This window comes from Stegostoma tigrinum, chromosome 1 (assembly GCF_030684315.1).
Source record: "Stegostoma tigrinum isolate sSteTig4 chromosome 1, sSteTig4.hap1, whole genome shotgun sequence".
In the NCBI taxonomy this organism is placed as follows: Eukaryota; Metazoa; Chordata; class Chondrichthyes; order Orectolobiformes; family Stegostomatidae; genus Stegostoma; species Stegostoma tigrinum.
Genome location: NC_081354.1, coordinates 89,454,949 through 89,473,189, shown reverse-complemented (window position 1 = coordinate 89,473,189; position 18,241 = coordinate 89,454,949). Strand labels below are relative to the sequence as shown.

General features: G+C 40.5%; 1 protein-coding gene across 2 annotated transcripts in view; it reads right to left on the bottom strand.

Annotated features, from left to right (window-relative positions):
- Positions 1 to 18,241, bottom strand: part of tbc1d19 (TBC1 domain family, member 19) — a 126,016-nt gene that overhangs the window by 100,673 nt on the left and 7,102 nt on the right. For both annotated transcript variants that reach the window (XM_048545158.2, XM_048545136.2), the window contains exons 2-4: positions 14,975 to 15,047; positions 6,313 to 6,358; positions 3,530 to 3,605 (exon numbers count right to left, since the gene is read on the bottom strand). In XM_048545158.2, the coding sequence (XP_048401115.1) occupies positions 3,530 to 3,605; positions 6,313 to 6,358; positions 14,975 to 15,047 (195 nt within the window). The remainder of the gene's footprint in view (positions 1 to 3,529; positions 3,606 to 6,312; positions 6,359 to 14,974; positions 15,048 to 18,241) is intronic.

Here is an 18,241-nt window from a genome sequence, read left to right as displayed (position 1 = left end):
CTGTCGCAGCCCATGTATTGAAGGTACACCTACATTAGTGTTAGGAAAGAAGTTCTTAGATTTTAACCCAGTAAGAGTGAAGGAACAAAGAAGTAGTTCCAAATTAGGGTGGTGTGTGGCTTGAATGGGAATTTCCAGGTGATGGTGTTCCCATGCATCTGCTGCTCTTCTCCTTCAAGGTGATAGACATCACGGGTTTGGAAAGGATTGTTGAAGGAGTGGTGAGTTGCTATAGCGCATATTGTAAATGGCACATACTGTTGGTGCTGTGCATCAGTGTTGAATGCTGAAAGTGGTGTTTGGGGTGCCAATCAGTCCTGATGGTGTCAATATCCTTGAATATTATTGGAGCTGCGCAAACCAGCCTTCCATCCACTGATTCTATCAAAACTTCCTGCTGCCTTGAGAAAGCATCCAACATAATAAAAGACTTCTCCTACCCCCTTTATATTCTCTTCCACCCTCTTCTATTGGGCAGAAGATATAAAGGTTTGAATACACACACAAACAGATCCAAGAACAGCTTCATCCCTAGTGTTATCAGACTATTGAATGGGCCTCTCATGTTAATTTTGATCTCTCGCTGCGCCTTTTCTGTGGCTGTAACTGTATATTCTGCACTTTGTTTTGCTACGCTGATGCACTCTGTATGGTACGATATGCCTCTGTAGTATGGAAAACAATATTTTACATTGTATCACGGTACATTTGATAACAACAAATCAATCTCAAACTCATCCAGTGAGGTGAAAAGTTTACCTGGTGACTGGATCTGTGCCTGAGATGGTGCAAGTTCTGGAGAGTGAAGAAATGAGTTGCCATTAAAACATTCCCAGCCTCCAAACTGTATTTGTTGCTACAGTATCTACATGGCTGGGCTAGTTAGATTTATGGTTAACTGTACCCCATCAAGATGTTGATAGTGAGAAATTCAGTGACAGCAATTCCACTGCAAGTCAACAGTAGATGTTTAAATCTCTCTTGCTGGACATGGCCATTGACAGGTGACGTCATTGATGTTACTTGCTGCTTATTGGTCCAAGCCTGACTGTTGTCTGGGTCTTGCTGCACAAGGATATGGACTGCTTCAGTATTTGAGGAGTCACGTAGATTACTGAACGTTGTCCAATCATCAGTGAATATCCGTAAACGTGACCTTATAATGGAGAAGAGGGTTACAAACGCGACAGTTTAAATTGGTTGTGCCTAGAGCACCACCCTAAGGAACTCTTGCAGGGATGTCCAGCTACTGAGATAGCTGACTTTCAATAGCCACAACCATCTTTCTCTGTATTGGTATGACTCCAGTCAGTGGGGAATTTTTCCCAGATTCCCACTGATCCATTTATGCTAGGGTTCTTGATGCCTAACTCAAATCAAATGCTGCCTCACAATCAGGTCAATCATTCTCACATCACTTCAAGTGCAGCTCTCTTATCATTTAGACAGCTCTGTAATAAGGTTGGAGCAAATTACTGCAGATACTGGAATCTGAACTGAAAACAAAAATCCTGCGGAGCCCAGTGCATCAGGCAGCATCCATGGAGGAAAAGCAAGCTAACGTTGAGTCCAGATGACTATGGAGTATGCAGACCATTCGAAGAATAGAGAAAAGTACATGAGATACGCAAGCTTCAACTGCTTATTTTGTATTTTTGGTCCTTTTTTTACAGTAATGAAGTTACGTCTACATTGTTGTTAGGAAGGAAGTTCAGTATTTTGCCCTGCAATTAGTGGATAAATCATACCTAGATAACTTTCCACATACTTCCACATTGTAGCTGCACTGAACTGTAGCTTAGTGATGGATGCAGCCAGCTCTGAAGCATAGATTTTCAGTACTATTGCAGGAATATACTCAGGGCCCACTGCCTTCACAGTATTCAGTGCTTTTGCTGTTTCTTGGTATCATGTGGCCCAAATTAGAATGACTGAAGACTTGGCACTTCAGACTGATGATAGCTGCACAGGCTTTACCTTTGCTGTTTCGATTGATGTGCTGGGCTATCCCTTCATTGAGTATAAGATTGAGGATTGAGGATGTTTGTGGAGCCTCTTTCTCCTCTTAGCGTTTAGTTATCCACCAGCATTCGCCGCTGTTCCAGGGCTGCAAAACTTAGATCTAATCCGTTGACTATGGGATGTCTACCTCCATCTACTGCAATAACAAGGTGTAGAGCTGGATGAACATAGCAGGCCAGGCAGCATCAGAGGAGCAGAAAAGCTAATGTCTTGCTTCTTCAGAAAAAGGATCCAAACCCGAAACGTCAGCTTTCCTGCTCCAGCTGCTTTGCCTGCTGTGTTCATCCAGCTCTACACCATGTTATTCCAGATTCTCCAGCATCTGCAGTTCCTACTATCTCTCTCCATCTTTACGTTGCTTTTGCTGTTTGGCATTCAAGTAGCCCAAGTTCATACCTCAATTTTAGGTACGCCAGTGCTGCTCCTGGCATGCCTTCTTGCACTGCTCATTGAACCAGAGTTGACTGCCCAGCTTGACAGTAACAGTGAAGAGACAGAAATTCTGCATCAAGAAATTACGGATTGTGGTTGATATTTCTTCTGTTTCTGATGACCTGCAGTGCATTGTGGATGTCTACTTTTGCGTTTCTAAATTTGTCCAAAGTCCATCTTATTAGTAGGGCAGTGCTGCCACAATGCTGACAGTGGCAGAACAGACAAACAACCTCCATCAAATTCACAGAATCCCTACAGCGTAGATAGGAGCCATTCAGCCCAGTGAGTCTGCACTGACGCTCCGAACAGTACCTCTCCCTATCCATGTAACCCCACATTTATTATAGTTAACCCACATAACCTGCGCATCCCTGAACACTACTGGGCAATTTAACAAGGCCAATCCATCTAACCTGCACATCTTTGGACTTAGAATAGAAACCATAGCCACCACATAGACAAAAAAGAATGTGCAAACTCCACACAGAGTCACCCAAGGCTGGAATTAAACCTGGGTCCCTCGCACTGTGAGGGACCAATGCTAACCACTAAGCCAAACCTTAAGCAGTAATATTTTTTGATTCTAAGCTACTTCTGCATTATTCTTATTTGTGGTTCATATATTTTTCAACATGGGCTTCCAGTTCACTTATTCTCTGCTTTCAGCAGAATCAAGCTTGAAGCCTTCTTGAGTAATAAATTATTTCATTTTTAAAACATTATCATCTTAGAGGGGAGGTCACAAGAAAAAAACCTTTCATTATGACAAACTACACTAAATTTATGAGAATAAACATATTTTCTCATATGCTGAATTTCAATCCATTGCAATATTGCATAACAATGTGGAGGTACAGATGCTTAGATGAACTGTGATGAAAAGGATGCTCAGCTAGCCCCTCAGCATAGAAGGCACACTTTCTAGAAAATATGCTAATATCCAAATGAACTAGCTGAGAAAACTATCACAATTTCAATGACTCAAACTCAATTAATTTCAGCCATACAGCAAAACCTAAAAGATAGCTGTAATGTGACATCAGTTGTACTCAACCATCTAATCTCTACCAACCTGTGCACGTCTCAAGTACATCAAGCTCTCCTTGGTGTGGTCAGGTGGAGCAGCTGGATGACCAGGGTGGGGAAGGCTGTACATGGAAAACATTTATAATTAGAACCAGATTCAGCATCATTAATTAAAGCAGTACAATAAAACAACTCCAGACAGCCTCAGGAATTATAAACAAAATTAAAGTTTAAAAATGTTAAATGGAGACAACTCTGGAGAACACTTCTTTCTAAATGATTAAAGGTTCAACAGGAGGTGGTTAGTGAGCCATTTTTAGGGTTGTTACCTTTCTGCTTACAAATTATGTGTTGGTATATCTCCACTTCAACATGACACCCAAGGAAAGAGCTCCAAAAGCATGTGTTCTCAAATAAACCTGTTGAACTATAACCTGATGTCATGTGATTTTTGAACAAGTCCACGTATTATAATAATGTCACCCTGTGCTACACCAGATTTAACCCCATAGTCAACATGTTTCAAAATTCCCATTTCTTTCAACCAGTAAAGGGAAAGGTGTCTCCAAAAATCCAAGATGAAGAAAGTAGCAATGAATAAAACCAGAAATGCTGTTCTGATCTTGGTTCTCAATTCAACAATTGTTTTGTCAGCTGCATTGAAATTACATTATGCCTAAGCTTCACAAAGAAAATAACTTAATTGATTAATTAATGAAAAGTAAAAATTCAAATTATATTACTGTAAATTACTCTTCAAAATATTTCAGCATTAGGACGCAAGTTAACAAAATTTGCAAGAAAAGCCAGTGGCAAAATATTTCATATTGAAAAAAGTGGTACAAGTGAAAAAAGACCAAAAAATTCACCGTAAACAACTGAAGCTTGTCTATCTCATACACTTTTCTCTGTTCTTTAGATGGTCAGTATCCTCCGTACTCCATAGAAGTAATGTATGTACTGATTCTGGGAAACAACATTCATAGCATGCATTTTGAATGCATTTTTTCTGTACCTATATTTCAAAGTCCTAATAAGCTGCACCATTACACCAGCTTGTTTTAACTGAAGGTTGTATCAATCCTCTAATACGAACTTAATGCAGCTACATAGTCTAATGGCATTATTGAGTCGGATTATGTGTGAAGTCGCATGAGAAATGGAGATCCTCTAAAGTATAAAACATATTTCCCACACTACAGCAGCAGAACTTACTATAATAAAATTTGTGTGCTGGAGGCAATTTCAGACCATCTATAACACCAGCCACCAGAACAGATGTGCCAAAGTCAATATCTCTTGCAGTAGTCCATTCTAAAAAGCAATGCTGAGTACATACATCATGATCTTGCCATAACTCAATGTTGCAGTCTTCCTTCATGAAAATGATTATTTTGCCATCTTCTTTGTAAATACAGAAAGAACAACTTCACCAATTGATCCAGATAACTAAAGGTCCTCATGCCTGCAAGCATTTTCATATATCTTTTCTGCATCCTGTCTAAAGCCTGAACATCTGCCTAAAGAGGAGTGCCCAGAATTTGACACAGTATTCCAGTTGAGGCCAAGAGGTGTATTCCCATTAGGGTTTGTCATAACTGCCTTGCTTTTGTACTCTCTATGCCTCTACTCATAAAGCTTGGGATGCTATGTACCTTTTTGATCAAATCATCATCTTGCCATGCCACATTCAATGATTTCTGCACCTATACTCCCAGGAACTCTGCTTTTTATATCACTTTAGTATTCCACCTTTTATTTTGTATTGCCTTTCCTGGTTCTTCCTACCAAAGTGTAAGACTTCACACTTCCCTGTATTAAACTCCATCTTACATGTGCTGACCAATATCGAAAGGTCTAAAAAAAAGCCAAGAGAATTGTGGATGCTGTAAATCAGGAACAAAAACATAAGTTGAATGAAGCTCAGCAGGTCCGGCGACATCTGTGAAGAAAAAAATCATGTTTCGGGTCCGGTGACCTTTCCTCAAATAGGTCTATGTCCTCTTAGACATCACTAGCCTCCTCTCAATTCAGAATGTTTCCAAATACTGTGTCATTTCCAACTTAGATTAACCGACCAGTTGTGCAAATGCTTTAACTGCTTGGGGAAAATCACTAGCATTATGGCACAATTAATTATGAGTTTATATGATATTATATCACAAAGGAGTTTGAGACCTTGTGTTGTATTTTGCTACCAACATTGTGTTGTCCATATAATTTGCCGTTTGTGCAAATCAGTATTAGGCTCTAGTGCAGTGTACAGAAGATTAAATCTGGATTTAAAGACTTAATCTGGAATTGCTTCTGTTTTTAAATGACAAAACACAATTAATTTAATTACTATATTTATGTTACATCAGTGTTTTTAAAAATTACAAACATTTTTATAATTTTTGAATCACAAGTCTGTTTTCAGTTTGTTAGCCCTGTAGAACAATTCAACCACGTGCCAATGGACTTAATAAAAGGCTGAACTTCCCATGAGTTTCAGTTCTCAAACGCTTTACTGAGGTGCAGTGTCGGATCAAGGGGGAAGATAGAATTTCAATATTTCATGATCAGTTGAATTTCATATATTTTCCAGTATTTCACTCTAAGGCAGTATTTTTGAAAACTTTAGAGCCAACTTGCATTAGTCCTTTTGAAACTGGATAATAAGACACGCAAATTGAAAATGAAGCCTACAAATTAGAAATTTGAAAGTGTCATTTTATTCAAAATTTCTTTGTAAAATACAGAAAGCATTTAATAAGAAAAGGCAGAAAGTTTACATAAACAAAGCTTTACCACAATTATAACAGAAATGTAAGACTGTGTAACACCTACACATTGAGCTCACGGTAGACAGCATTCTGCAACTTCTTTTCCCAACCTGCAAAACAAGTATAGGGTGGTGATAAACTACATCTAAATCATTTCGAAAAATAACAACTTTTCCCTATCATCAAAAGGATGTTAACACAGGGAAGATCTAGGTAAGATTTACTCGAATGTTTCTCAGACATAAGGCTCTAATTATAAAGAGGAACTGAAAGAAATCAACTTTCTTAAAGAGGACATTTGAGAACTTTAAAGGTGAGACAGATTATACCTCTCTAATCCAGCATTCTCTGGTCCAGCAACCTCTGTGGTCTGGAACCTGCAAGACCTACTGTTTTCCAAAGAACCCATAGTGCATTCATTTTTCTGAGGTAAGTATATTTTATAGTTTGGTAAGGAAGATTTCCAGACAACACTTTCAAGATATTGGAGAGTGGGCTAGAGTAGAGAAAGGAATAATTTAAAATCCCCCATACTGACCCGGTCACAAAGTCAAACAATATTAGTCCAGGAGGAAATTACTGTTAATGCTGGAATCTGAACTGAAAACAAAAATGCTGGAGATCACAGTGGATCAGGCAGCATCCATGGAGAGAAAGCAAGCTAACATTTCGAATCTACTCTTCAGCTCTGATGAAGGGTCATCTAGACTTGAAATGTTAGTTTGCTTTCTCTTCGTGGATGCTGCCCGACCTGCTGTGATTCCCAACATGTTTTATGTTCAGTTAAAGTTACTCTAGGTCTTGCTGATCCCTCAGTCACTGTCACCTTGTAAATTCATGTGGGAGGGAGTGGACAGAGGTCAGTCAGGTAATCCTGCAATGGCTATTCAGGGAGTGCAACATGTTCAGTCAGAAGCTTAGGTCAGACGTGATCCAGGAGTGGAATTCAGAGTCATGCATGGCATTGTCATAGCTTCCAGCAGCTCAAGTTGATTGATTATTCTGATTGCAGTCAGTGGCTGAAGGACTGTCACAATCACAGGGTGCAACTGTAGGTAGTGGGGGGGGGATCTGGCAGGATATGAGAGGGAATTGGGCTGTCTCAAAGGGGAGGGTCATAGCAAGTCATCATCAGTTTAGTTTTGATGGGGAGGAGGGTAAGTGAAGGGCCAGCAAAGCATAGGTACCTCAGTTATCCAGTGGTAAAACAGGACAGCAGAGATAATGGGAACTGCAGATGCTGGAGAATCCAAGATAACAAAGTATGGAGCTGGATGAACACAGCAGGCCAAGCAGCATCTTAGGAGCACAAAAGCTGACATTGCCCTAGACCCTTCATCAGAAAAGGGGGAGGGGGAGAAGGTTCTGAAATAAATTAGGAGAGAGGGGGAGGTGGATCAAAGGTGAATAGAGGAGAAGATAGGTGGAGAGGAGACAGACAAGCTAAAGAGGCGGGGATGGAGCCAGTAAAGGTGAGTGTAGGTGGGGAGGTAGGGAGGGGGTAGGTCAGTCCAAGGAGGATGGACAGGTCAAGGGGGCGGGATGTGGTTAGCAGGTAGGAAATGGGGGTGTGGCTTGAGTTGGGAGGAGGGGATAGTTGAGATGAAGAACAAGGAGGCGGGGCAGGCTGGGCTGTTTTTGGGATGCAGTGGGGGAGGGGAGATTTTGAAGCTTGTGACATCCACATTGATGCTACTGGATACAATGGGTACAACGGATACAGTATACCACATTGGCAGATGTGCAGGTGAACATCTGCCTGATGTGGAAAGTCTTCCTGGGGCCTGGGATGGGTGTGAGGGAGGAGGTATGGGGGCAAGTATAGCACTTCCCGCGGTTGCAGGGGAAAGTGCCGGGTGTGGTGGGGTTGGGGGGGAGTGTGGAGCGGACTAGGGAGTCATGGAGAGAGTGGTCCCTCCTGAAAGCAGACAAGGGTGGGGAGGGAAAAATGTCTTTGGTGGTGGGGTCGGATTGCAGATGGCGGAAGTGTCAGAGGATGACACGTTGGATTCGGAGGTTAGCGGGGTGGTATGTGAAGACGAGGGGGATTGTCTTTTGGCGGTTATTGTGGGGACGGGGTGTGAGGGATGAGTTGTGGGAAATGCGGGAGACACAATTGAGGGCATTCTCGACTACTGCAGAGGCGAAGTTGCAGTCCTTGAAAAACAAGGACATCAGAGATATATGGGAGTGGAATGCCTCATCCTGGGAGCAGATGCAGCAGAGGCGAAGGAATTGGGAATAGGGGATGGAATTTTTGCAGGAGGGTGGGTGGGAGGAGGTGTATTCTAGGTAGCTGTGGGAGTCGGTGGGTTTGAAATGGATATTAGTTCCAGGTGGTTGCCTAAGATGGACTAACCTCAACCCGCCCCCTTGACCTGTCCGTCCTCCCCGGACTGACCTATCTCCTCCCTACCTCCCACCTACACTCACTTCTACTGGCTCCAACCCCGCCTCTTTAGCTTGTCTGTCTCTTCTCCAACTAACTTCTCTATCCACCTTCGAATAGCCTCCCCCTCTATCCATATTTATTTCAAAACCCTCACCCCCTCCCCCTTTTCTGATGAAGGGTCCAAGACCGAAACATCAGCTTTTGTGCTTCTAAGATGCTGCTTGGCCTGCTGTGTTAATGCACAGCAAATGGGCTCAATTTAAACAGGAAGAGGGTGAAAGGATTGCAACAAACACAAGTCTGAACTTTACCATATTAACCTTAAATTCAACGACACAAGATTTCAATAATGATAAAGCAGCACGCAAAATGAGATGAGTTGTTACCTTTTTTGAAAGGGGGTGGAGTTCAGGGTTGAAATGTCAGGATGTTGCCTGGTTGCCTGGTATGGAGGGAAGGTCTTACGAGGAAAGGCTGAGGGACTTGAGGCTGTTTTCATTAGTGAGAAGAAGGTTGAGAGGTGACTTAATTGAAGCATATAAAATAATCAGAGGGTTAGATAGGGTGGATAGGGAGAGTCTTTTTCCTAGGATGGTGACGGCGAGCATGAGGAGGCATAGCTTTAAATTGAGGGGTGAAAGCTATAGGACAGATGTCAGAGGTAGTTTCTTTACTCAGAGAATAGTAAGGGAATGGAACGCTTTGCCTGCAACGGTAGTAGATTCGCCAACTTTAGGTACATTTAAGTCGTCATTGGACAAGCATATGGACATACATGGAATAGTGTAGGTTAGATGGGCTTGAGATCGGTATGACAGGTCGGCACAACATCGAGGGCCGAAGGGCCTGTACTGTGCTGTAATGTTCTATGTTCTATGCCTCCGAAATATCTATTCCAGTAATCATGAGTTCAGTGATGATGCAACAAGGCAATGTATTCCACACCTTACAAATAGTATTGATCTTCAATGAAAAGTGGAAGGAAAACACTTAATTATTGACTGGGAAAGCAACGATAACTTTAAATTACAACTTTTAAACATGATATGCAGTTTTATTTTAAAGGTCAAGCAACAAATGATTCCAATAAAAGAATACTGAAAATCCTCCTTGTCTTCAGTAAGGAAGGGCTTCACAGAAAATAATGTGCCTGCCTTCTTCCGTGGACATTTATAAAGATCCAGAAGAGATCTGGAAGGTACTCAAAGACCAGATCAAAGCAAGAATTAAATTCAGGACTAACTGTCTCCCAACTTAAGTGATACAAGCAGCAATCCCGAACACTATGAAGTATTTTTTTGTAAGGTGTAACAGCAAATGGAACAAACATATGAATACAAGAAATAGGACAATGAGGAGGAGATTTGTCTTCTCAAGCCTGCTCACCATTCAATAAGATCTTGGCTGTTCTGCCCCAGACCTCAACTACTCTTTGGTGCTAGCTCCTCAACACCCTCAATTCCTTGATATTTCAAAAATCTGTCTACCTTCTGTTAACGTACTTCCAGTGATCTAGCCTCTACAAGTCTCTACAGTACAGAATATCAGGCATTCACCACCCTCTGAGAGAAGAAGTTACAGAATAAGGGGGTGTTCATTTAAAAATATGTTCCCTAATTCAAGATTCCCTCATTAGTAGAAACATAGAACATAGAACATTACTGCACAGTACAAGCCCTTCGGCCCTCGATGTTGTGCTGACCTGTCATACCGATCTCAAGCCCATCTAACCTACATCTTCTCAATATCAACCAAAGCAAGCCCTCTCAAAATCCTTTTGTATTTCAATAAGATCATCCCTCATTCTTCTAAATTCTGACAAATAAAGGCCTATTCTGTTTAGCCATTCTTGATTAGACAACATCTTCACCCTAGAAATCAGCCTAATGAATCTCTTTTGAACTACCTTCAATTCCAGCATATCCTTCCTTAAATACAGGGAGCAAATTAGTACGCAGTACTCCAAGTGAAGCCTCACCAACATCCTGTACAATTGTAACAATTCTTCCCGATTCTTAAACACAAATCCCCAACAATAATGGCAAAAATTCAACTAGCATTTTAATTACTTGCTGCAGCTACAAGTTAACACTTTATGTTTTGTGCATAAGAACACCCCGAACCCTCGGCGTGACATTTCTTTAAAGTCACTTTCCATTTAAATAGCAGTCTTTTTCATTCTTCTGACCAAACTGCATGACTTCATACTTTCCTGCATTAAACACCACCTTCCAAGATTTTGCTCACTCACTCAACCTACCTATATCCCGTTGCAGATTCCTTATGTCCTTATCACAACATGCTCTCCCACCTATTTTCATATCATCAGTAAATTTGGATGCATCACAGTCCGTCCCTGCCTCCGAGTCATTAATACAGAGAGTAAATTATTTAGGCTTTGTAGCACTCCACTAGTTACATATTTTCAGCCTGCAAAAGACCCATTAATCCTGACTGTCTTCTCAGTCAATGCTCAATGCACGCTAATACACTACTCTTAATACCATGAGCCCCTATCCTGTGCAATAGGATCTTCTTGAGACACCAAACAGCCTATTTTCATTCCTGTTTCTTATGGTCTTATAACCTTTCATGTGCCACCTTATCAAATGCCTTCTAAAAACACAAATACACTGTATCCTCTGGTTTCACTTTAGCAGCTCTTCTTGCTACATCCTCAAGGACACTAGCAAATTTATCAAACATTACTTCCTGATCTCAAAACAATACTCACTCTGTTTGACTGTGTTGAACTTTTCTAAATATACTGATATTTCTTCCTTAATAGTCTAGCATTTTCCCAGTGACAGGTGGTAGTAAAACTGGCCTGTAGTTTCCTGCTTTCTGTTTCCCTTCCTTTTTGAAGAGGGCAATGACATGAGTGATTTTCCAATCCACAGTAACAATGAGTTCTGGTAACATTTTGACCAATGCCTCCACTATCTCTGCAGCCATTTCCTTTAAAACTCTTGGGTGCAGGCATCAGGTTCTATCATTTCTCTTTCTCAAGTTCCATTAGCTTGCCAAATAGCTTGCCCCCTGCGATTGAGACTGCTACAAGATCATTCCTCCCATTAGCAGCTTACTCATCGGAGTGTGTCTTTTCAAAACAAGGACTCTCAGAGAAGTTCATCAAATTAGTAATCACCTCTACATAAATTAGGAAGGATCTTTGGACAAGAGAAAGCATCATACCTGTGAAATTAACCTTTGCTTATCTTGGCTCTGAGCTATCATGCTTCAAATTTAAAACTCCCATCTTCATGTTTAAATCCTTTATAAGCCCCAACCACTCCTTTCTTCATCATCTTCAAAACTGAAAACCAAATCTTCATTACTCTGACTCAACCTCTGTATTGCAGAGGAAGTTAGTTTACCTCAGTTAGCTAGATGGCTGACTTACAATGCAGAGTGACACCAACAGCATGGGTTCACTTCCCATGTCGGTTGAGAGACCCATGAAAGATTTGCCTTCACCACCTGAGACGTGTCACACTTGGGTTAAACCATTACCAGTCATCTCTCTCCCTAATGAGAGAGCAGTCCTATGGTCTAATAGGACTACAGTGACTTTACATCAACTTTTTTGTCCTATTATTTATGGATGTTACCTCAATCAAAGCCCAGCACACTGGATTTTCTTCTCCGTATGCTTTTGCTCTTTCAGACTATCCTTAAGTTGTATCTCTGATCAAGCTTTTAAACTCCTTTTTCCATCTCTCTATCCAACCATACCCCACCACATTGTACCCCTTATTTGGTTCGATGCTCATTTTTTAACAATTACAATTTATCACACTTAGGAATTTTTTACAGAAGCCAGCAGATTCAAAAGGGAGGAGTGGTCTATGGGAAGAATGAAAAAAATTAAATGGTTCAATTCATTTTCCAAAAGTCAGAATTCTACCAAGTGGTAGAAAATTCTCACCAATGCAAGTCTTTTTCTAAATGCATTGGGGTAAGGAATTACATCTCTGGCAGCATATGAGTAATGTTGAGTTATGAGTTGCCATCTTGGAGAATCAAAACGGATGTTATGTACAGTGTGCCTCAACATCCAAATTCCTTCCACACCATATTATATGCAAACCGAACCTCTCCACCCTACCAACTTCCGGATACAACGCATTATCCTCCGACACTTCCGCCATCTACAATCCGACCCCACCACCCAAGACATTTTTCCTTCCCCTCCCCTGTCTGCTTTCCGGAGAGACCACTCTCTCCATGACTCCCTTGTTCGCTCCACACTGCCCTCCAACCCCACCACACCCGGCACCTTCCCCTGCAACCGCAGAAAATGCTACACTTGTCCCCACACCTCCTCCCTCAGCCCCATCCCAGGCCCCAAGATGACATTCCACATTAAGCAGAGGTTCACCTGCACATCTGCCAATGTGGTATACTGCATCCACTGTACCCGGTGTGGCTTCCTCTACACTGGGGAAACCAAGCGGAGGCTTGGGGACCGCTTTGCAGAACACCTCCGCTCAGTTCGCAACAAACAACTGCACCTCCCAGTCGCAAACCATTTCCACTCCCCCTCCCATTCTCTTGATGACATGTCCATCATGGGCCTCCTGCACTGCCACAATGATGCCACCCGAAGGTTGCAGGAACAGCAACTCATATTCCGCCTGGGAACCCTGCAGCCATATGGTATCAATGTGGACTTCACCAGTTTCAAAATCTCCCCTTCCCCTACTGCATCCCTAAACCAGCCCAGTTCGTCCCCTCCCCCCACTGCACCACACAACCAGCCCAGCTCTTCCCCCCCACCCACTGCATCCCAAAACCAGTCCAACCTGTCTCTGCCTCCCTAACCGGTTCTTCCTCTCACCCATCCCTTCCTCCCACCCCAAGCCGCACCCCCAGCTACCTACTAACCTCATCCCACCTCCTTGACCTGTCCGTCTTCCCTGGACTGACCTATCCCCTCCCTACCTCCCCACCTATACTCTCTCCACCTATCTTCTTTACTCTCCATCTTCGGTCCGCCTCCCCCTCTCTCCCTATTTATTCCAGTTCCCTCTCCCCATCCCCCTCTCTGATGAAGGGTCTAGGCCCGAAACGTCAGCTTTTGTGCTCCTGAGATGCTGCTTGGCCTGCTGTGTTCATCCAGCCTCACATTTTATTATCTCTCCCCACTTGCATCTGTGAGATGATTCATGTCTTAAGAGACCAAGATGAAATCAGGGCCAAGCGAATGATTTATATTTTATATTACTAGAAAACACTTTACAAATGCTTGACAAATTCTGAAGAATTGTCTCATAAATCTAAATGCTTGAATAGGACCAGAGAATGACACAGGAAAAATATTTTTAACTCTAAAATACAAAATTGCAGCAGTACCGGGAGACTGACAACTCCTGTAATTAAGACAGGAGGATACATTTAAGTAAATTTTGAAACATCATTCAGACAATCTCAGCTTACTGAGGCTTCAAATAAAATGGCAGTAATGTACCAGCACGATAGCTAATCACGAACTATAACAATGTGATTTCTTCTTATTATAACAAACAGCAGTTAAATTCTGCATACAACTTTAAAATCATCAGATGTGGAAAGAAACTATCACATGACTGAGCCCTACCCAAACTCACACAGGTAAGCACTACAAATTACCTGCTGCACATTACCCTTAGCAATATCTTTAAGTATAGCCTTTTGTACAGTAAAATTTGTGTTACAGGAACTGATGGTACTGATAAATCAAAATTGTAGGTTAACAAGCAATTTAATTTTTCTAAGAAATAACATTATTTTAATCTCATCACATTGAGCAAATAAATTAGGCACAAGGTTTCCAGGATGGTTAAGGCAATAATTCCTATAGGAAGATCATACATTTAATCAGCAGAAGGTCAAGTAATGGCAATAGAAACATTAGAAGTAAAATTATTATGTTGTAAATGTAAAGCCTTTGAGCTTCGTTCATTGTGAGGTTTCAACAACCAGGTTATCTCTGTACAATGTAATTGAACCAACTATGACTACAATTTACCCTAGCTGGTTTTCATTTCCATACTTCTCTTTCAGACGATATTTTTACAAAAGTCAAATAAAAATAAATTAATGAGGAAGTAATTTGCTCTGATGCATTTAAATTATTGGAAGGAAATCAATTTTACATAAAGTACTTACAAAATTACGAAATGCATTTTAATGGGGCAGAGATAATCTAAGATGCTGGTTGTTGCAATCCTGTTGACACAAATTTCATTGTAACATTATTTTTTTCCAGTTTTTCTTTTGTTAAATAGTACTTTGGATTTCACTAAAAGAGTTTTAATTTAAAAAGCAAAAATCTAAAGTGGATTTTTTTAACCTGATTTCCGTAAGAAGTCCTTCAGATCTTCCTTCAAAGATTCAATCCGAACCTCAGATTTGTGAAGGCAAGTCTGCAAAATAGACGTAGTGTGTGAAAACTTTCCATGTTAGTTATAAAATAACAGAACAAATCAGACAACTCTTCAACTTGTGGCACAGGGTTAAGAAAGTGCAACAGGGTTAAGAATGTTCACCTGCTTCCTACACACAGTATACTACACTTATCATTTTGACTCTTCCATTGGTTACAAATGACAATCAGAACATCCGACATGACAAATGCAATGCAAAGTTCCAGCTCCACCATTGTGTACAATGAAACAGTACTTGGTAAAACATACTGGAAAATATGCCATAAAATTTGAAAATTCACCAAACAGACAAAGAATTCTATACCACAAACAAGGAGGTAAATTGGTCTCGTGCAAAAGTCCAATCCACTTAGTCCCATGCTGTTGCCATTATGGCCAGTGACATTTATTCCTATCTAGCATCAATCAACTTCTCTTTTTAAATATGCTGCATAAAACATTCTCTCATTTGCACCATCTTGAACAGTTCTTGATTTCAAACGATGATGAGTAATTTTAATATTTGTACATTTTCACAGTTTTTAACTCAGATACAAGGGATATTGGAAATATAAAGAAACAGGTCTAATGGAGCTACTGGGTCTCATAGCTAACAACATTTGGTTAAATAGTGCCTATAACCTAATAAAACATGCCAAGATGCTTCACAAATAAAATTTGACAGTGATGTGTATACGGAGACAGGGAGATTCAGTGGGGGAATTTCAAAGTTTAGGACCTAGACAGCTGTCATCTGTGCAGCAATTAAAGTTAATATCCATAATTAATAATATCCATAATTAAAGCAAATCAATTGTGTTGTCCAATGTTCATTGAATTTCAAATGCATTTTGTGAATCATCTCAAGATAAGTATAGTCTGCTTCTTCTATCTGGTCGATTACAGTTGTATCCTCAAGAAAATTCTGATTTTTTTGGATACATGTTGCATATCCCTTTTTAAAGGATCAAAATCTATAAATCTACAAAATCTATAATATTAAAATTACATGCTTGTGACAGTGACACTTTCTTATCGATTTTTGCCTGCTGCAAGGCAATTGGCTTGTCATTTGTAATGAATTTTAAGACTTGCATTTTAGAAACTGGTGTCTGTCTTAGAGATATCTTGTTGATTCCAGGATGATTCTGGGAAGCATGGGATAGTGAGTCCAGCATGTGACTGGCAGGTGGTGTAAGCCTGGCTACTCACGTCATTACAAAATTATTTCAAGCATGCCACTTGTATAATTCTTTTTCTGTGGTTGCACATGTGCTGTACTTTTTAGGAACTGGAGGTCCTAATGGCACACGAACAATGGATGATTTAATAATAGCCACATGTGCAGTCAATCAAATCCTTCACCTGTGAGAAGCCAACTGAAGCCACATGCAAATACCCACCCATTTTAGTTGATCTGGTCACCATGAAAAAGCCAACTTTAATACATATCTACATGCATATTTAGTGGTCACTAAGAAATATTAAACAGCCCAACAAACAGGACTCTGATTATCACGTGGCAGTATTTAACAATAACCTCCAAGAAACTTTCTGAGAAGTCAAAGTCAGCCAGACAATCAATACTTTAAGTACCTCCTAATGAGACTGGAATGGTAACTATTATGTTAATTAAAACCCCAGAGTTAGAATGTCTCCAAGGAAAACCCCAACATAAAAGTATTGCAAGTTACCCCCATCCTGTAAAGTGATGCATTTATGGCTTTCCACTTTGCCACCTAAATGGGTCACAGACGGTTGTTTACCTGCAATAGATGCCTTTGTCTTGATAGTAATAGCTTCCCCGTTCACAGAAAGATTGACTCACACAATGCTGAATACAATTGCTTCAATGATACAATATCAAAAAAAGTTTGTTAGGATGTCAACACTGCTACACATAACATCCATGGTCATATCAAAACACCTAATTCCAGGCACAAAGGATAAGCTTCCAGACTGAAAAGTGCAGAAAAAACTTGTTATTTTGCTCTGTGCAACTAATGAACTTTATTTTATCAAAACAACTAAGCAGAAGTTAGATTTCAGCAGCATTCCTCAGAAGACCTTTGGAAGATTTTCAAAGAGAACAAAGTTTCTAAGAATTCTGAACTGCACCAGCCAGTTAGTTCAACCAGTGCCACAGAAGAACCACAGACTACTTACCCTGCCTTAAAAGTAAGACACAAATAAACTGGTTTCTCAGTTGTTTTGTACCTAAATTATTGTTAATTGACTAAACTCTTGGTATCTTTCGATTTTTATCTCTCCCGTCAGCGTACTCCATCATCAATGATGTTTGATTTGACTGTAATTTTAAATCTACATTCCTGTCCATTTCTCGCACCCCCTTGCTCAGCAAGAATCTATCCACCTCAACCTCAAAAATATTCAACAACAATTTTCACAATTTTTTCAAAGTGTTTGAAAGACTCAGTCCTCAGAGGCAAGAAAATCACCGCACCTCTTTTTTAAACACTGGCCCTTAGCTCTTGGCATCTATATAAGAGGTAACATTGTCTTCACATTCAACCCATCAAAAGCCATTAGGATATTTTATGTTTCAAACAAGTAACCCGTTTTTCTTCTAAATTCCATGATATACAATCCTAGCCGATCCAATTCTTTCTCATTAAACAACCCACTCATTCCAGCTATTAGTCTGGGAAAGCTTGCCTGAATTGCTTTCAACATATTTATAACCTTCTGTAAATAAGGTGACCAACACAGTACATGATACTTCAGATGTGATCTTACCATTGCCGGTAAGTATAACCTCTCTACTTTAGCATTCAATAAATGATAACGTTCTATTAGTTTTCTAGATTACCTGTTGTACCTCCATACTAACCTTTTGTGATTCATGCACGTATACACCTAGATCCCTCTGCATCTCCAAACAATTGTTCACCATTAAGATAACATGCTGTTTTCTATTCCTCCTGCCAAAATGAGATTTTCCAGGTCTTTGATCAAACAATCCATCTGCATCTTCCATAGCTTCTTATATCTGCTACAAAACTTACTCTCCTGCCCACCATTGCGTCATCAGCAAATTTGGCAACCATAGTTACATAGAACATAACATCACAGTACAGGCCCTTCAGCCCTCGATGTTGTGCCGACCTGTCATACCGATCTCAAGCCCATCTAACCTACACTATTCCATGTACGTCCATATGCTTATCCAATGA